General features: G+C 46.8%; 1 protein-coding gene across 1 annotated transcript in view; it reads left to right on the top strand.

Annotated features, from left to right (window-relative positions):
- Positions 1-18,733, top strand: part of ADAMTS12 (ADAM metallopeptidase with thrombospondin type 1 motif 12) — a 184,340-nt gene extending 165,607 nt beyond the window's left edge. The window contains exons 21-24 of the mRNA XM_070411772.1: positions 2,297-2,470; positions 5,777-5,920; positions 7,717-7,876; positions 14,727-18,733. Coding sequence (XP_070267873.1) covers positions 2,297-2,470; positions 5,777-5,920; positions 7,717-7,876; positions 14,727-14,905 — 657 coding nt within the window. The 3' untranslated portion in view covers positions 14,906-18,733. The remainder of the gene's footprint in view (positions 1-2,296; positions 2,471-5,776; positions 5,921-7,716; positions 7,877-14,726) is intronic.
- The last annotated feature ends 913 nt before the right edge of the window (positions 18,734-19,646 follow it).

Raw genomic sequence — 19,646 nt, 5'->3', positions numbered from 1 at the left:
TCATCCGGTTTATCCTTCTAAGACCATGAGAAGCAGAGGCTTAGAGAAGTGATGAACCCACCGGCCGTGTAGCCGGTTGGTGTCAGGGTGGTAATTGTGCGCAGTCTCCTGCCCTCCTGATCCTGTGTTAGTTAATTTCACACATCGGAACACCTGTGTGAGTTTCATAAATTAAAAAACAACACAAGCCCTAACCGGTTTGGCTCAGTGGATAGAGCGTCAGCCTGAGGACTGAAAGCTCCGAGGTTCGATTCCAGCCAAGGGCATGTACCTTGGTTTCGGGCACATCCCCAGTAGGAGGTGTGCAGGAGGCAGCTGATCGATGTTTCTCTCTCATTGATGTTTCTAACTCTATATCCCTCTCCCTTCCTCTCTGTGAAAAATCAATAAAATATATTTAAAAAATAAAATAAAATAAAAAACAACACAAGAGAGAAACCACTGATTTCATTTGATCTCTGCCAGTGGCTCCTTTAAGCTGAGAGCATCTTCATCCTAACGCAATCTGGTTTGCAGATTCTGTCAGTTGAACAAGCTGATGCGGTAACTGGAGAGCCGTTAGGCCTGTTTGGTCACAACAGGGTCTCAGCCAGTGTTTCTAGTCTCATCAGTGTGGCTCCTGTCCTCAGTCGGGTCCACGAGTTAGAAGGGTTAGGAGAGCAGGAACACAGAGGACGCTCCTGCAGGGCAATAAGGAAAGGAATGTAGGAACTGGCCCTCAGCACCCAGAGGTGCAACAGCGTCAGGAGTGGAGTGATGGGATATCCGGCCCCTCCCTCGCGCTGGCAGAATCTGAGGCCTTTAGAAAATGGAACAGAAAAGTCACAGCTTTAGGGAGTGTCTTCCCTTATTACTTCGTTCAGCACATTAACAAACTTCACGTTTCGTTGAATGGGAAGTCCCTGTTTGACCAAAGGGTAATGCTGTTCTGAAAATTCAATGTAGGAATGCCAGGTGATAGCATCGAATGGAAGCTAAGGAAGAATTTTTTACACATGTCTCTTGTAAAAATCCTTTCTTTGTAAAAATCCCTTTCCTAGTAGCGAGCCTTCTTGTTCTAACCATGTGCTCTTTCCCAGACATCTGTTTGTTGGAAAAATGGCTGCTTTGTGTGGAAATGATTAGCACGCCACCTCATTTCTTCTGTGGCTGATTTTAAGTTGACAGCTACTCTTTTCTCTGTGTACTTACAGCCTGGCAGGAAAACGAAGTCTCTAGTTTATTTGGGGGGCTGTCTTCCAAGTGTTGCTTATTGCTGAGAAGCTAAACACAGTTGGTTTATGGGAGCACTGGAGCATCCATCTGCCCCCCAGAGCACCGGCCCGCACCTTCCCATGCTGTAGCCCAGGGATGCCGGGTTGCAGAAGAAAGGGGTGGTATTTTGGGATCTACCTTGATTGAAAAGTTCTGAGGAATTTTCTTTTTCCATCTACAAGAACCTATAATCATGATTATCCTATCATGGCCAGAAAGAGTCTGATTTTTTACCAAGTAGAGAGGGGGCCACATGAAAACATACCTTGCAGCTAAGGACACACTTGCATTCTCTCAGCCAAGAATGCAATGGAATAAGTGATGGAAGGAGTAAGAGGACAAAGAAAGATGTGCTCCTCCCTGTGGGAACCACAGGTCTCTCTAGCCCACGGAAACCCTCCCTGGTCGCCCTTTGCTTGGAATTCATCTGTTCACTCCTAAAGTTTGTGTGGGCCACCTCTGCTGTGCCTGGCACCGTGCTAAGGGCTCAGGACACAGTGGTGACCAGGGGAGAAGGGCTCCAGCTTCATGGCAGTGAGAGCCTACTAGGAAGGATGAACACGATAAATAAAAGTCGCTGCATAGTTCCTGTCCCTGTGATTAAACTGGAGGGGTCTATCCAAGGAAGGCTTCTCTGAGAGGTGACATTTAAGCCCAGACCTAAAGGAAGAGCAGTGGCTGGTGGGTAATGCAAAGGGTGGAAGGAGGACACTCAAGACATAGGACCACGGGGCGTATTGTTAACCCATGTTGTTCATCCACAGTATCTGGCAGAGAAAGGCTGGGAAGCACCAGGGTCTGCCTCTATCTCCCCTGCCCCGGCCCCCTCTGATGTCCAGTTCTCCACTCTCTCATCAGGAGCTTTGGGGCAAATCACAGAAACACTCTGAGCCTCGGCTGTCTTATCTATAAAGTGGGTGATATCTCCCAGGGCGTCATGAACTAGAACTAACCCTCTGGTGACTGCAGCCCGGACCATCGGGTGCTGGGAGCCCTACGGGGGCCCGGGACACTGAAGGCCTGGCATCCTCTCTCCACACAGTGCTCCAGGAACTGCAGCGGCGGCTTCCGGATCCGGGAGACTCAGTGCGTGGACAGGGAGCATCGCAGCCTGAGGCCGTTTCACTGCCAGTTCCTGGCCGGCATCCCTCCCCCGCGGAGCATGAGCTGCAACACGGAGCCCTGCGAGGAGTGGCAGGTGGAGCCCTGGAGCCAGGTACAGCCCCTCGGACACCGTCCACATGGCCGGACCATGTGACTGTCTGTGTCCCCTCGAGAGTCTAGAGCTCAGGGAAGACCACGCCTGTCTGGTGCCAATGACTGGCCGCCATTCAGTGACCCAACGCTGTGTGGGGAGGCTCACCGTGTCCACGACGTGAACTATGTTGTATGGTTCCCACGGTGACACACCAGTGCCTTTATTAGAACCTAGTGTCCCAGTGGATGCACAGGGGACTTGGGGTCCCTGCTGGGGACACGTACATGGACCATTGTGATGAGAGCCATTCAGATCGGAGCCTCACATGGCTCTCCTGGGCTTCTGCTTCGGGCTGGGGGTGATGGACAGACCCTTTCCACACATGGTATATTTTAGAGTTCCACCTTTCCGTCAAATGCCCAGATCATTGCACAGAGAAAAAGAAGTGTGTGTGTCCGTGTCCTCTGTTTTGTGAGGGCCCAGGCCCTGCTAGGTCTTTGTCCTACTTCAACACAGGGAAACAAGGTCACTATTCTTTGGTGAGGTATGATGATCTAATTTGCCAAAAGCAAATGCCTCAGTAGACAAAAATGCTGCTCCCAAATACATCCATGCCTGGTAGGAAAAAGAAAAAAGGAACCCAGCATGTTTTGAGGGTGTCTGTGAGCTAGGCATTTTGCCTACAATATTTGGCTTAATTCTCACAGCAGCCAGAATAGTAGGCCTATGAATTCCATTTTATTGGTGAGGACATTGAGACTCAGAGGTTAAGAAGCTTCCATGAGGTCACACAACTAGAAAATAAATTGGTGGACTATTAATTCAAGCCTAAGGCAGACTCCAGGGCCTGTACTCTTTCCACTGTAGGCCTTAGCCCAGTGGCCATTGAGCAAAGAATGAACTGAGGAAAGAGTTAAATTAAGAATGTTTGGGTGAACCTACCAGGTGCCAGGGAAGGGAAGGTAGAGAACCACAACTGAAAGATATAGAGTTTGGGTCAAACTATGGAGGACGGATTTCCCTAGAGCAGTGATGGCGAACCTTTTGAGCTCGGCATGTCAGCTTTTTGAAAAACCCTAACTTAACTCTGGTGCCGTGTCACATATAGAAATTTTTTGATATTTGCAACCATAGTAAAACAAAGACTTATATTTTTGATATTTATTTTATATATTTAAATGCCATTTAACAAAGAAAAATCAACCAAAAAAATGAGTTCATGTGTCACCTCTGACACGCGTGACACACTGCCCTAGAGCTATTTCCTGTCTACTGGGTCAAGCAGCCATACTGATTTCTAACCCTCTTGGCCAACACCTGGAGTTTCCTGGGGCAGCAGCCACCATTGTCCCCTCTTTCTTGTTCTTCCACTGCCCAGCTCTGGAGAACATTGAAGTACCTGCTATTCCCATGCTCGGGGTGTAGGCCTTCATGTATGCTGAGCCTGATGGTAGCTTCCAGAGTCCTGGAATTGACAGAGGAGCTTAGATTGCCTTGTTGGAGAAATGGCATTTGCAGGTTATCACAGATGAGCAGTTATATCTGCTCTCTGGTTATGAAAGAGATGTATCCTTTACACTTCCTCAGTAGCTTCTGGGAGCCCCAATCATGAACCTGTTCCCAGGGCCTCCTACCACCCTCCTTCTAAATGTCTCTGTTCTGAGCAAACCACCAAGTTGGAAGTCTTCCCTCCTAGGCTCCGAGCAGTGAAGGTGGAAAATGCAAAAGTCAGTTGGGTACATCCTTGGAGCTGTTGAGGGACTGGGCATATTAGGTGCTTTCCTGAGCCGTCATGATGCTGCTCTGTCCACACACACTGTCTAATGCCACACGGGAATGTCAGTGGAGCCAGCCAGCCCAGACTGCTTGCAGCTGTGGGAACGTCTCTGCTCCAGTGGGTGGCAGACTTCAGCATGCTTCAGAGTCACCTGGAGGGTTTGCTTCCACACGGATGTCTAGACCCCCACCCCCAGAGTTTCCAATTCAGAGGTCTGGGGTGGGGCGTGAAATTTTTCATTTCCAACAACTCAGAAGATGCTGCAGCTGCTGGTCTGGTGATCACACCTCAAGAACCACTGGTTTATATCTTCTTCATCCCTTTCACCTGGAGATTACATGGCTAGGTGGTCCTGAATCTCTATGCCCATGTGTAGGTACACACAAGGATCACAAATGTGGGGTTACTCTCCTCTCCTCATGGAGTTAAAAATGGAGTGAATAAATGGGGAAAAGTCCATGTTGACTCTCAAAGTTGGAACATTGTGGAAGCAATAGATTGGTTCTTTTATTGAGCAGAAAGGGCTAATTGTATATAATTTGCATTTTCCATGGTACCATCATACACATAGTGCCTGACATGATATGGGCAAGATGTTGACACCCATCATTGTTTTGTGTGTCTGTTTTTGTTACCATATGATAATTAAGATTCTTCAGAGTACTCAAAGTGCTTTTCAAAGATTCTTGGTGAATTATTTAATTCCCTCCCAAAATTTTTAGGCAGAGGAGACAATATGTCTTGTAAAATTATTTTAGTGAGCAAAAAGCTGACACCTTTTAGAGTTGTATCCCTTGAGGAACCAACTTGTCATTTCAGATTTATTTTATGAGCATTACAGCCAGTGCATCAGAACCCTGAGCAAACTTACTAACTTGCCTATTCAGAATAGACACACATGTAATTCACAGCTTTATGCAGTAGGAAAAGAAGCTGAATCCATTTTAACAGGAGATGAACAAACTTGTATTGCAAATGCGCGTGCTCACAGCTAATTATAATGAAAATGTCTACATTTTACATTCCCGTTTCTAGACCCTGGGGCCAGAAGGCAAAACACAGATAACAAGGTCCATTCTGGAATGACTCATTTCGAATTTTAACCAAAATTCCTTCTGTTGACATATTTGACATGGAGCTATTTGGCACCTTCTGCTTTTTTCTCCTCCTCTTATCCTCAGAATTTCCTTTGTGTCCTTCCTTCTCTCTCATTTGGTTTCCCCACTGTTATTTGAAGGGACTGAGTGGCCGTAAGGAACTTATAACAGAGGCTCAGATTCCAGTACAGATACTAATATTCTAAGTAACACTGCACACAACAAAAGTGACCATAGAAAGTTCTTCCCTTCTCACTGCAGACGTCTCCGTGTGATTTTCTTTTTTTGTTTGTTTGTTTTAATTTTGTTTTATTGCTTAAAATATTACAAAGAATAGTACATATGTCTTCTTTTTTTTCCCCCCTTGACCTCCCCCCGGCCTCCCCTACCCCCCAGTGTCTTGTGTCCATTGGTTATGCTTATACCTAACCTGTCCCTGTTGTATATTAGTGCTCCAGGTCCTGTGGAGGCGGAGTGCAGGAGAGAGGTGTGGCCTGTCCGAGAGGCCTCTGTGATTGGGCACAACGGCCGGTGTCCACTGCCCCCTGCAACCAGCACCCCTGTTGTCACTGGACCACGGGCAACTGGGACCTGGTAAGTCAGTTGTGTTCTCTTCGTATCTTTACTCTAAAAAAAAGCATTGGTTTCCTTTAGTTTCAAAAGAACATATATTCATTGTAAATGTTCAGTGTGTCCACTGACTTACAGTGTGTCTCTATATGTTTTAGAGCTAGTATCCTTCTGCTAATATACCTCTAAGTCTGCTAAGGTTGACCCAGAGCTGACATGGCGGTCAATGTTTGCTGTCCTGAGTTCAGAAGAGAAACAGATCAAAGACTTTCAGAAGATAAAGATCAAATACCAAACTTTCCAGAGGCACGAAGCCTAAGGAAAGGCACTTCTGGCCTGAATGTCTCTGATGCTCTGGCTTTTCTTGGAGCGAATGGGACTCGCATGTGCCCTGGAGCTTGAGGCTTAGCCTAACGAGCTCCAGGCCTCTTGTCCTCTGCCGATCAGTTTGCCAGGTGGCAGCCAGTTGGATGGAGAGACAAGGAAAAGAATTAAACTGGAAAGGAGGAAAGGATTTCTTATTCAAAGTTGTTTTATTGTATAAATAAAACTATCAGTGATACTGAAGATTAAATAAAATTCTTCCATAGGCAGATTTAGTGGTCACTCTAACTTGTCTTATCCTGGATTCTCTAGAAAATAAAGCCTTGAGGCAAAATTAATCACTTTATTAGGAAATACAATGCCCGGGAAGCAGATGTGATAGGAAAAAGGAAGGAAACAGGGAACGGGGGAATCGGATACGAGCTGGTGCACTCCCAGCCTGACCTTGCCCGGGGTCTGGACCAGTTGATCACCCATCCTCAGAAGGCCTTATAAAAGCCCTATGCACTGCTGCCTCTTAGGGCAGTTTGTCCAGAGGCAGGAAGAGAGAAGTCTACTGGCTCTTGTGTCCCAGGAATGGGTCAAAGCTCTCCCCTCAATTGGCTAATACCCCCCATTGCCCTGGGTTAGTCAATGGGCAGGTCCCACCGTGTCTCATATATCATTGACAACAAGAAAGCAAATGGCAATAGTTCATCTTTTCGTGGCTGAGAAGTATTCCATTGCAGTATGTACCACATCTTCTTTATCCAGTCCCTCTGTTGAAGGACACTTAGGTTGATGCCATGTCTTGGCTGTTGTAAAGATAATTTTGCAATGAACATAGGGGTACAAGTAAGTATTTACAAGTTTTTCGGATAGGTACCCAGAATTTTAAAAGCATATATATGGTAAATTCAGACATTTTCTTACATGCCCAGGAATCATCTTGTCTAAGCTGCTTTTCCAGGCCAGCAAACCTCCCTTCTGCCTGCCAGTGGCCACCTCATGACCTTACCATGGAGCCTTACCTGTTAGCATGGCTTGAGACCACACGTGGTCCAGCTGGGTCCATTCCACATCCTTTCTCCATCCCACTGTGGTTTTCCTCTCCCACCTCTCTTTCTATCCTGCTCTCAGCTTTCTTTGTAGCTCTGTGCCCTTTCCTCACATCTGATGTCCAGCCCCAGATCAAAGCTAGTTCAAAGAAACTGGGTTGCCAAGAAACCAGGGCCCAAATAGACTTTTTTTTCCTATTTTACACATAATTCAACCTCTGTACACATTCTACTGAGAACCCAATAGTAAATTAAGCCCATTTCAGTCCACACAATCTGTCATATGGACTCCTCCTAAGTTCACATCTCCACATTATTAGTGCCTTTGACTAATGACTGTGGCTCCAAAACGGGTCCTGAGGCTTTCCACTGGACCACGGTCGGTTGGAGGCACTTGGCTGAGTTCCCCTGGTGGGTCCGGGGGAGAATTCTGATTTCCCATGTGCCCCACTCTTTCAGTGCACGGCTTCCTGTGGCGGTGGCTCTCAGAAGAGGACTGTCCACTGTGTTTCCTCAGAGGACAATAGAACTGAAGGTCAAGACCAATGCCAGTGTGACCATGAACCCAGACCTTCCGAACTCCAAGAGTGCAACCAGCAGGCCTGCAGGAGGAGTGCTGGTGAGTGGAGGGCATTGCTCAGGGGGAGAGCTTTTCACAGGTAAGCTGTCCTGCATGACTTGATTCCTGGGTCACTGCAATCCCCTTTACTGAACCGGGAACTTACTGCTGAAAGGCCAGCCGGCATCGCTGGGAGGAAGCAGTCTGACTTGGTGAGGTGTGACTCTGATTCCTTAAGGATTGTCTCATCCATTTTCCTAAAGCCCATTCACACCGTCATCCCACATGGATGAGAATCACTTCTCCTTCTTCAAAGACTTTTCAGAGATGCTTCCGCCTTCTCAGAACCCCAGTCGTGTACTGCATGGCCCTCTGGCATTCCAGCACCCTGCCTTAGGTTCCACGGGAACTGACTCTGAGATGCAGGTCTGTGTGCAAGGGAAGCATTAAGAAGACACTCTTGGGAAGGACCATTCGGAGAAGCAAGACAGAAAGGAAGCCCAACCAGGCTGCCATCGCCGGCCCAGTCCTCGCTTCAGCCTAGTCCCCTGGGGGAGCTCCAGGGCGCAAGCTCTGTCTCAGTTGTCTGTCACACACTCCAGCAGCTTTCTCTCTCCACCTAGAAAGCCTTAAGTGCCTGCAAATTCACTTCCCCTGGGGTAGCTGCTGGCCAATGGCTGAAGACTGTGGGGGTGTGACAGTGCAGCTCACTGGCTTCAGGAGCTGGACTGAGACAGAACTTGCACCCTGGAGCTCCCCGTGGGACCAGGCTGAAGCGAGGACTGCGCCGGAGATGGCAGCTGGCGGTGCTTCCTCCCTTCCTGTCTTCCTCCCATGCACTCCCTTAGTGGTCTTCCCTGGGAGCGCTTTCTTAATGAATCCCTTGACACAAACTTGCACTCAGAGTCTACTCCTGCAGAACCTAAGACCACTGGGCTAGATTAACATATCCAAAATACATAAAGAACTCATACAACTCAGCAACCACAGAAACAAACCATCTGATTTTAAAAGGGGCAGAGGACCCAAATAGACACTTATCCAAGGACACACCGATGGCCAACAGATATATAAAAAGATGCTAAACACCACTGGCTATAAGGGAAATGAACATCATAAATGACAATGAGATACTACTTCATATTTGTTAGAATGGCTATTATCCAAAAGACAAGAAATAGTGTTGGAAAGGATGTGGAGAAAATGGAACTCTCGTACACAACTGGTGGGAGTGTAAATTGGCACAGCCACTATGGAAAAGTGTATGGAGGTTACTCAAAATAATTAAGAACAGGGCTACCATATGACCCAGCAATCCCTCTTCTGGTTATCTACCAGAAAAACAAATTGTAAAGATACAGGTACCCCTATGTTCGTTGCAGCATTATTTACAATAGCCAAGCCATGGATCAAACAACCTAAGTACCTTTTGACAGATGAATGGATTTAAAAAATGATAACTGATAATACTAGGTGTATGTATACAATGGAATGGAACTCAGCCATAAAATGATGAAATATTTCCATTTTCCACAACATGGGTGGATATTGAGAGGACTATGCTAAGTGAAATAAGTCAAGTGGAAAATGACAAGACCTGAGTGATTTCACTCATATGTAGGGTATTTTAAAAAGCAACAAACCAACAAATGAAAAAGGACAAAGCTCATAGATACAGACAACAGAATGATATTTATCAGAAGTAAAGGGCCCTAACTGGTTTGGCTCAGTGGATAGAGCATTGGCCTGCGGAATGAAGGGTCCCGGGTTCAATTCCGGTCAAGGGCATGTACCTTGGTTGCGGACACATCTCCAGTAGGGAGTGTGCAGGAGGCAGCTGATCGATGTTTCTCTCTCATCGATGTTTCTAACTCTCTATCCCTCTCCCTTCCTCTCTGTAGAAAATCAATAAAATATATTAAAAAAAAAAAAGAAGTGAAGGGCAGCAGGGGAGGATATATATGGTGATAAAAGGAGACCACTTTGGGTGTTGGGCACACAACAGAGTACACAGATGTCATATCATAAAGGTACACACCTGAAACTTATAGGATGTTATTATTAACCAATTTCACCCCAATAAACTTAATTTAAAAATAAGATTTTGAGGCAATGGAATCCTTCTATGTTGCTTTGACTTTATCTAATTGAAGAAGCAACACAGTCTTGGTTGAACATGCCTAGTATTATCAGTTATTTTAAAATTATATGCAGATTCTCTTTAACTGCCTTACTGCTGAATAATATAATCTTCAATAGTCAAAACTGGGTTAAATGCATTCCTGGTAGTTTTATCTTGAATTCAAACACTGAAGAGATGGTAACTAACAGTTGGCTGGCAATGGGTGGGAATAATGAATTCCATTCGCCAACAATTATCAGGGCACGGAGTTAATTATTAGCTTCTCTTGAAAGCAGAGCCATGCTTACTCATGGGGAAACATATGAAAGAGCAGCTGTAAGAAATTTCTCAATTGAAAAGCCACCCACCCACCCTGTCTGCTGTGCCCTCTGAAATGCTTTGAAAATAAGTTATTTAATGCTTAGGTCCTTGTCAGCCATCCAGCCATCACAGTAAATATACCCCCTGTGTCCATCTTGTAAGATCGGGCATGAGTTCATGTAAAGTTTGTTCTCCTCCAGGCCTTTGCACTTTTTTGGGTGCCATCTAACTTGTTAATGAATTCAAATCTAAATCAAAATGACCGTTTCTGTAGTAGGGATTCTAAAAACCCTTTTCATGTATCTGGGCTAAGAAATAAAACATCAGAAATTTCATTCAGAAATATTTACTGAGTATTGCCTATATTCTATGCATTACATTTATAATTATTAAAAACCAAAGAAAAAAATCTTATGCATTCTATTCCTGGGTATTTTTTGTTTTAATTTGGGGAGTGAGGGGTAGAGAGAGCAAGAAAAATAATGAGGAAAGTAACAGGGACAGTACTTAGACCCAAAGTTGATACAAATGAACATCTGAGCCAGCAAACTTCCTATTGGAGAATATTCTTGATGAATAGGATTTCGTTCAGTAATTCATTCAGCAAATAGTGTTGATAATGGCCTATTTCTCAGGCACGTGTTAAAAACCAAGGGCACGGAATAAGTAGGACAATCCCTGGCTTCAAGAACCCAGCGTCTTACAGAAACTGTGTTTGTCAACATCATTGAAATTGATTTTCAACTTTCTTTTGTGGACAAACTATTATCCTTTCAATCTGTACACAGCTGACAGCAAGGAAACATGCTTATACTAGTAACTGTCCCTTTAAGTTTCCAAGTATGCTTTCTGTTGAACAGGCAGAGGCAAATGGGGCTCTCCTCTCCAAGTTACCCCTAGTCATAAGCATTGTGTATGGTTCGGCTGGGATCTAGTTGGCTGGTGAATATAACGAGCCTTATTGTTTTTACAATAATAATGAGAACAGATGCAGTTCAGTCATGTCATGATGTTGGGCTCATAGTCATTGCCTAAATGAGCTGCTAAACATAGGCTGGCCCATAGGGGCCAATATAGGCCCCCACGGTCCTCCACTCTTCCTTCCAGCCCCCTGCTCTCAAACAGGGGGCTCCCAGGACTCAGCATGTGTCCAGGGCTCTTGAGGACCATTTGTGAAACCCTGGATGGAACTGCAGAGAATTACGTTAAGTGAAATAAGTCAGACAGAGCAAGACAAACACCATATGATTTTATGTATATGTGGAATCTAAAAAAACAACACAGGTGATCCAACAAAATGAAACAGAAACAAACTCATAGATACAAAGAACACGCTGATGGTTGCCAGAGGGGAGAGGTTTGAGCAGGAAAAGGGGAAGGGGATTAAGAAATAGAAACTGCCAGTTATAAAATAAGTCACAGGGATGCAGTGGACAGCACAGGGAAAAGGGTCAGTATTACCATAATAACTACATACATTGACAGGTGGGTACTAGACTTATTGAGGGGAGCACTTTGTAAGGCATATAAACGTTGACTCACTATGTTGTACACCTAAAACTAAGATAACATTGTATGTCGGCTATAATTAAAAATAATTTTTTAAGGCAAAAAGGAAATAAAAGACCAGGCCAGTGTGGTTCAGTGGTTGAGTGTCGACCCATGAACCAAGAGGTCATCAGTTTGGTTCCCAGTCGGGACACATGCCCAGGTTTCAGGCTTGATCCCTAATAGGGGGTGTGCAGAAGGCAGCCAATCAGTGATGTTTCTCTCTCATCAGTGTTTCTATCTCTCTATCTCTCTCCCTTCCTCTCTCTCTAAAAATCAATAAAAACATTTAAAGTAAAATAAATATTCCCAAATAAGGTCATATTCACAGTTATCAATGATAAGGATTTCAACTTTGGAAGACACAAGTCAACCCACAACAGGGTTAAAATTTGGGGGTCTGTAGGAGGCCCTTTTTGTAATGGAAGACACCCTTGAGAGAGATCACACTTTAGCCCTTAGAGAAAAGGCTTACCCATATGAACAGAACAGTCCAAGTTAGAGTGTAGTGCCACATTTGAGCAAACGATACAGTAATGATACCACTTCAGAGACTGGAATAGCAGAGGTCTGCGTGATCCACGATGGCCACAAGAAGCTCTGTGGAGAGAGGGGTGCAAGCGGAGATTTCACCCTGCTTTGTCTTCCTCTCTGGACGTAGCCCCAGGGCACTCACATATTCATGGCAAAAAGAATGTGGAGCAAAGAGCTACCAGGAATGCACCTGCTCCGTCCACCATCCAGAGGCTTCGGGAGAGGCTGGGCAGCCTCCCCCAGGCTCCACACCGAGCCCAGTTCCCAAACCAGAAGCCTGGGAAGGAACCCTTCCCTTGTCCTGCACAGCAGCCCACGTGACACACGGCCCAGGCCCCATGGAGAACGTGGGCTGCTTGGGGGGGGGGGGGGGGGGGGGGGGGCGGCGGGGAGGGTGTGGGAGACAGGGAGCTCACATTTCCTTCCACAATAGGGATACTTGGCCGAAACATGTGCTCGTCTCAGATGCCAGCACATGCACCGAAGTTCCTGGGGGGTTTTAGGAGAGACGGGTTGCCATGACAGGTGTAAGAAGAGGCCTGAAGAAGAAAAGAGTGAGCAAGGAAGAGGCGTGGGCTTCCAGGAGCATCACAGGTTACCTGTTGTCAAGGGCACTTAAAATCTGCTCGCAAAATGGAATTTGAGAGATAACAGAAGCTGTTGATTTCTCCACAAAAAATAAACAAACAAAAAGCAAGGCATCGTGGGGGGAGTGATGTGTCCTGAAGAGAGAAAAAGAATTTTTTTGCCTTTATGACCTCAAGGTGGGAAAGCAGAAAGAGGCAAAAATATTGTTACAGGTTTAGAGTAACGAGGGTATTTCCTGAATTTCTACTTCTATCTACAGTTCTGTTCACAAAGGACAGAAGCCTGTGTGTGAAAAAGCTTTTCTCCGGGACTGTTCAAGTCTTTTCTGTGAAGGAGAAAGACACCCAGAGCTCACAGAGGCACTCAAGCCAATTTTGAAACAATTTCACTTTCTAGAAGCAAAATCTGTGACTTGGACCTTAATTAATTCCTTTCAGACCTGGAGTCTGTGGGCCAGGCAGTCTGAGTCTCAGCTATAGAGTGTGTGGTGGTAGCTCCTGAGAAATCTAGTCAAATTCGCTGCTTTGTGTCTGAGGAAAGCAACACACACACACACACACACACACACACACAGACGCCATGTTAAGGAGCTTCTTGCCCTGAGCTAGTTAGAAGGGAACAGGGGTTAGAACCCAGGTGACGAATTATACACTTGTCATGGGCATTGTCTGTGTATCTGATGCCTTCATCTCCACGTGTAGTTCTGGAGGCAGGGACCACATTACTCACTGCTGAGCGATGCTCAGAGAGCATTGGTTAGTTGGTTGACCGGGTGGTTGCCAGGTGCTCTGAATGGCGTGACTACTAAAACCAAGAGCCGTAGGGTCAGTGCAGCCTGTGTCCAGATTCGGCTGTGCCGCTTGTCAGCCGGATGACATTGTGCCGGTTCTTCACCCCTGGAGGTCTTACATCTCGCATTTGCAAAGCAGAAAGAATCGCTGTACTGACCTGGCAGCACTGCTGTGAAGAGGAAATGAAGCGGTGCCCGTAACACACTGCATTCAGCTGTCGCATAGCAATACCGTGTAGCAAAACAGCTCTGCACTCAGGGCCTTAAACTACACTCATGTACTTTTTGTTCAGCCTCCACAGGTCAGCCAAAGTGCAGCTGATCGAGCCAGGCCTTCCTTGGCCTTGGCCGCAAGCTGTAGGTAGGGTTGAGGCCGGCTTCATAAGTCTCTCACCCACCTTGGCTCAGTGCCTGCAGGAGCCACGTCCTCATGGTGAAGGCCAACGCTCATCAGGGCAGGGCCACCCCTCCCCACATCCCAAGGCCCCACCGGGATCATGTCTCCTGGCGTCCCATTGCCCAAAGCAAGTCTGAGAGCTGACCCCACAGTGAAGAAGCAGAGAAGTATTTACTTATCACCCACCTGGCAGCCCGGCAAGGGTGGGAGTGTTTAACACTCTACAGGGGTGAAGGCTTACAACTGATGATTCCATTTAACACAGATACTTCACACAACGCCTGGCACATAGCCAGTGGATGCCCACTATTATGATGAACTAGAGGCCCGGTGCATGCATGAAAATTCGTGCAAGAGTAGGCCTTCCTTCTCCTGACTGCTGGCACCGGCTTCCCTCCGGCACCAGGGACCTGGGCTCGCTTCCCTCTGGCCCCGGCTTCATCAGGAAGGATGTCCAGAATGACGTTCAGTCTAATTAGCATATTACCCTTTTATTATTATAGGTTGTTAAGGCACCTTTCTTGGTTCATGTATGAATGAACAGCAGTTGTGCTCATTCACTGACAAGGATAACTGTCAGTACTTCCTGAATGTTTTTCTCCCTCCGCAGATGTGCTGTGCACCAAGGACAACTTATCAGCGGGCTTCTGCCAGACACTGAGAGCCATGAAGAAGTGTTCTGTGCCCACCGTGCGGGCTCAGTGCTGCCTCTCCTGCGCCCCAGCACACGGGGTCCACGCCCGAAGGCCAAGGAAGCCACTGTTGCTCCAGAACCCCAAAGCGCTCTAAGTCCAGGAGGGAGCCACCACCATCGCCCGCCGCAGCCTGCTGACCGTGCCCTCTGCTAACCCCCAGGAACCGCTCCAGGAGCTGTTCCTCTGTGCACTTCAGGTCCAACTTTGCGCCATAACAAAACAAAATCCGCTGTGTCCCACTCGCCACACAATGCCCCTCGCAGGAGGGCTGGGCCCCGAACACTTGCCGCTCCCTCATCAGCAGGGGGACACCCGGGAGAATTAGGCCGCTCCTGGCTCAGCTCCTGGGACAGGTGCCAGGTTAGGCAAGTCTGTGAAACGGTGTCTCTTTTTCATCCCTCAAAGACAAAAACAAAGAGGCCAGGTTTTTCCCAGACTACCTCAAAGGATCAGGAAACAGAGCCACACTGATCCAGGGAACAAAGAATCTTGTTAGTGGATCTTGGTAGAATCATCTTGCCCTCACCACCCCTCTCTGCTGGGGCAGCTGTTATTTAAAACGTCACGGGAGAGCTTTTAAGAACATTCCCTTAGTTCATCTAGGCAGAGCGCCCCTTTCTTCACCCAGTATTCAGGTAGGGAGGAGGAGAGAGTGCCCCTCCACCCTCGGTCTGTCCCTAACCCCTGGAGACCCCCTCTCTGAGCTGGTCAGACCCCCACGCCCACCTAGAGACACTAGAACAAGAGGGAGCAGGTGGGGACTGGAGGATTTAGTGACGCTACGGCATTTAGGTTACACAGAAGGCCAGGCTGGAGCAGTTGATGTGTGTTTCTGACCTGAACAGAAATTAATTTCGTGCTAGTACAGTTGACCCTTGCACAACATGGCTTTGGACTGTGTGGGTCCACTTATACACAGAGTTTTTTTCTATTAAGATCTGTGCTGTTTCCATCTGCAGTGGGCGTCTGTGGGTGTGGAGGGCAGACTGGATGCATTGAGCTCTGCCGTTTTATGTAGGGGACTTGAGCATCCATGAGTTTTGGTATCTGTGTGGCGAGGAGTGGGGGTTGGGCCCTGAAATACTCCTTGGATACGAGGGGAAATTACATTCAGGGGAGTCAAAAGTTACATGAGGATTTTTGACTGCGCGGGGTTTGGCACCCCGACCGTCAGCCATAGAGGAAAGGGAACTTGGGCCTTTATTCTTCCCACTTGCCTGGGGAATTTCCTTTCCTCACTATGAGCAAATGTGTCTTCCTGTCTAATTCCCCCTCCGGCACATCCCCTGCCTGAGACATCAGCTCAGGTCGAACATCTTTTCTTTTCTTCGCTGGGTTCACACACAACTGCTCCGACCTAGTCCATGGCCGTCCCCTCCCCCATTCCAGGTGGGAAAATGGAGCTCCAGGTTAAAATATCTCAAAGAATCAGATAAGTTGTATTCAATATAAGAACTTAGTACAAATTTCTAGTCTAGAGGGAAAAAAAGCCCTTCTCAAAAGTGAGGTAAGGATGACCTACTTCCCAGTGCTTACTTCGGAGGGTCTTTTTCTTTGGGGGACACAGGCATGTCAAGGGGAGTCCAAAAACCGAAATGAGAGTTAGAAGTCTTATCCTGGATGTTCCCACCACCCAACAGGAGCCGAAATAGGCCGTGGTCTCAAATTAAGGCGAATTCCTGGCTTCTAAGGGGAGGCATTTTCATGAACTGAACCCAGAGGGAGAGGGCGGGTGAGTGGGTGCGTGGGGGTCCTCGAGGGGAAGAAGCCCTCAGCTCCTGACAGAGGGAAGGCAGGAGGGTGGCCTTCATGCGATGGGCAGCATTTTTCAGTCTCACAGGTACAGTTCATCTTCATCATGAAACACAGCGTCCCAGATCTTGAATTATCTATCCGTTCAGCAGATGGTGCTACTGCAAAATGGTGCTAATATCTAGATGGTGGCAGAACTCACAGAAACATGTAAATAGATACAGACATGGGCAAGTCCACATCTTCTGTTCGATGTGTAATGGTGTTGCTGGCCAATGCCAGTTCTATTACTTGGAGACCAGAAACTCAAACATTTTTATACTGTGTGCTTTTTTTTTTTTTTTTTCAAGCCATCAATGTATGTTATTCTGATAAATTTCTGTGGAACACAAAACACTGGGGTTGGGATGAAATTCAAGATAGACCAGAAACAGGAGGCAAGTAGACATGTTTACCTAAAGCCAGGAAACTGATGTCTAAATAATAATTACAGTCTTGTACTCTGTCTTCAAATATAAGCATTGCTGGCCAGTGACAATCTCTGGTGAAATAACAGTTTTCGAGAGAAGGTGCTTAAATTGTTAGTGACGTGAGTAGAGGAGAAGGTGCTTTTTCTCTGATGAAACAATTCTCGAAGACTGTCCCTGAGTCGTGTAGGCTCTCTGGGGGTTAATTGAGTAAACCAGATTGACTTAAGCTGGTACTGTACTATCCTAAGGTCATGCATGTCATCAGAGACCTGATATGGCCAGTCTTACAAAACTCAGGAACAAACTTGGCTTCCTACTGACCTCACCAAACTTGACGGGGCTGGTCTTCCCAATACACAGAACGTTATTTGTGACCCAGGTGGCGACGCTGGCAGAACTGTAGGGAGGGCCTGGCCAGGTGCTCCACTGGAGGCCATTCTCCAGTTTCTCAAAGACGGAATAATGGCCTCTAGTCACGCATCATGGACATTCACCTCCCAGATGGGGGCTGTGTTGTGAGCCAGTTGTGTGGCATCTGTCCATCTGGACCCCACTTGCTACTGGAGTCATCAAACATGGTTGTTCCCTTGACAATCCCTCTGCTTTGGGTCATCGGGGTTTTGACAGGTCCCTGTGCTTGCAACAAGAGAGGGGCCTCGGGTTATCAGGGAGACTCAAGGCAAGAACACAGATTGCATCTGCACCGTTCCTTCGATGCTCACAGGGGCCGACACGAAGCAGCATTGCTGGTTTATTCCATCCATGTCCTCCTTCCATCTCAACTTGGACAGGAGACCCTGGACGCATGCCTTCTGTGACCAGAGGGGGCTGCCACCGGGCCTGGTGCTCAAATCCATTAAGATCCTCAGACCCAGTCTGGTTTACATTGCCTTTCTCCGCGGCAGTTAGCTCTTCTCGGAAAAGTTATGGGTTAATTTAATTCTTGAACACAACACATACTTCAGCACCGTGGGAAAGTAACATTGCAAGAGACTCAATAGGGAAACTTGGTGAGACAAACAATGGCTTGTTGGTAGGAAAGACTTCATGATGGGTTTTCTTAAATAAGAGCGAGCGCACCTCCACCTTCTCTCCTGACACCCAATTGGCAGTCATCCCAGGGTGATGCTTTCAGACATTGAGTGAATGTTTTTGATAACCTTCATCAAGTTTCTGAAACACAGTTTGAGGGATTTATATTCTTTCTGGTCATAATTTCCCCATCAATTGGCTCCAGTCCTGTAAACTCTGAAAGCTGCATGTCACTACCCCAGAGATGGCCGGTCTCAGCTCTTCTCCCTACTGACTGAGGGGGGAGTCCTGGGCAGTGTCTCTGGTACCTGGTGCACAGTGGTTCACTCTTGAGAGAGTCCACATGATGTGAACTGCCTGGTGCTACAACTTAGCAACATAGTTGATGCTACTCCTGGTTTTTGTACTGCTAATTCAGATATTGATATTATTCGTATTTCTATTATTATTTTAAGTTATATAATTTTTTAAAAACATGGTTGGGAAGCACAAGCCTACCGATCCTTGCCCTCCAGAATGGTTGTGTGATGTACATGGCCCAAGCCATCGCCTGCCTGCATCCCTGTGCTGCTTTGCCAGGCCCAGCCTCAAGGGGCGCCTGCTGGGCGCCTCAGTATTTAAAACCAGACTGTACTCATAGCCTGCCGTGGTGTGGCATCAATAAATGGCCAGACTCATTGGTGTTTCCATGTGATTCATTGACCCCTGCTGTGAGACGCCCTCCATCACCGCCACCACCACAGGTAACTGGAGTCTAGCAACCCTGAGGAGGATGCTGTCCATGTCTTCCACGCTCCCTGCAGATTCCTCCTACTTCACCCCTCGATCAGCATGTTGCCAGATGAGTCACAGCTCAGGCGAGGTAGAACTTGGGTCTCTTCTCATGAATGTTTATGCAATAATTGGCAACCTACCCTATGGTAATCGGAAGTGATGCCTAAAATTCTCTGCAGTACCAGATCCAATGTGTTCAGCATTACCTGCTCCTTGTTTTATCCAGAGTATCGGTCTAAGGCAGTGGTCGGCAAACTCATTAGTCAGCAGAGCCAAATATCAATAGTACAACGATTGAAATTTCTTTTGAGAGCCAAATTTTTTAAACTTAAACTATATAGGTAGGTACATTGTTATTAACTTAATTAGGGTACTCCTAAGGCTTAGGAAGAGCCACACTGAAAGGGCCAAAGAGCCTCATGTGGCTCGCGAGCCGCAGTTTGCCGACCACGGGTCTAACTCGAATGTCCAGGAAGAGGTAAAAAAAAACCACAGGAAGAGCATGATGCAGCCTCTGAATCATCAATTTGATTCAAATTGGGGGAATGGAAGCATTTTTTATATAAAATACCTATTGGGGAGTATGGAGTACAACTTTTTTGAGCAAAATGTTTTTTTTTGTATTTTTTTTAACTACGTATCTTTATTTTTAAAATATATCTTTATTGGTGAAAGCATCACAGATGTAATATGGAGTATACATTTTTTAAATAAGATAGGAAGCTCCAAGGGCATTTCTTCAACAACAGGGACCACATCTGTCCCACCCCTGGGCCTCGCCCTGTGTTAGCGGTTCTGAGGCTGAAG

The sequence above is a fragment of the Myotis yumanensis genome, unplaced genomic scaffold (genome assembly GCF_028538775.1).
Source record: "Myotis yumanensis isolate MYYU_CA2020_CCGP unplaced genomic scaffold, mMyoYum1.0.hap1 SCAF_4, whole genome shotgun sequence".
Classification (NCBI taxonomy): Eukaryota; Metazoa; Chordata; class Mammalia; order Chiroptera; family Vespertilionidae; genus Myotis; species Myotis yumanensis.
Note: the sequence above shows the minus strand (reverse complement) of the source record. Positions and strands in the feature narration are given on the sequence as shown.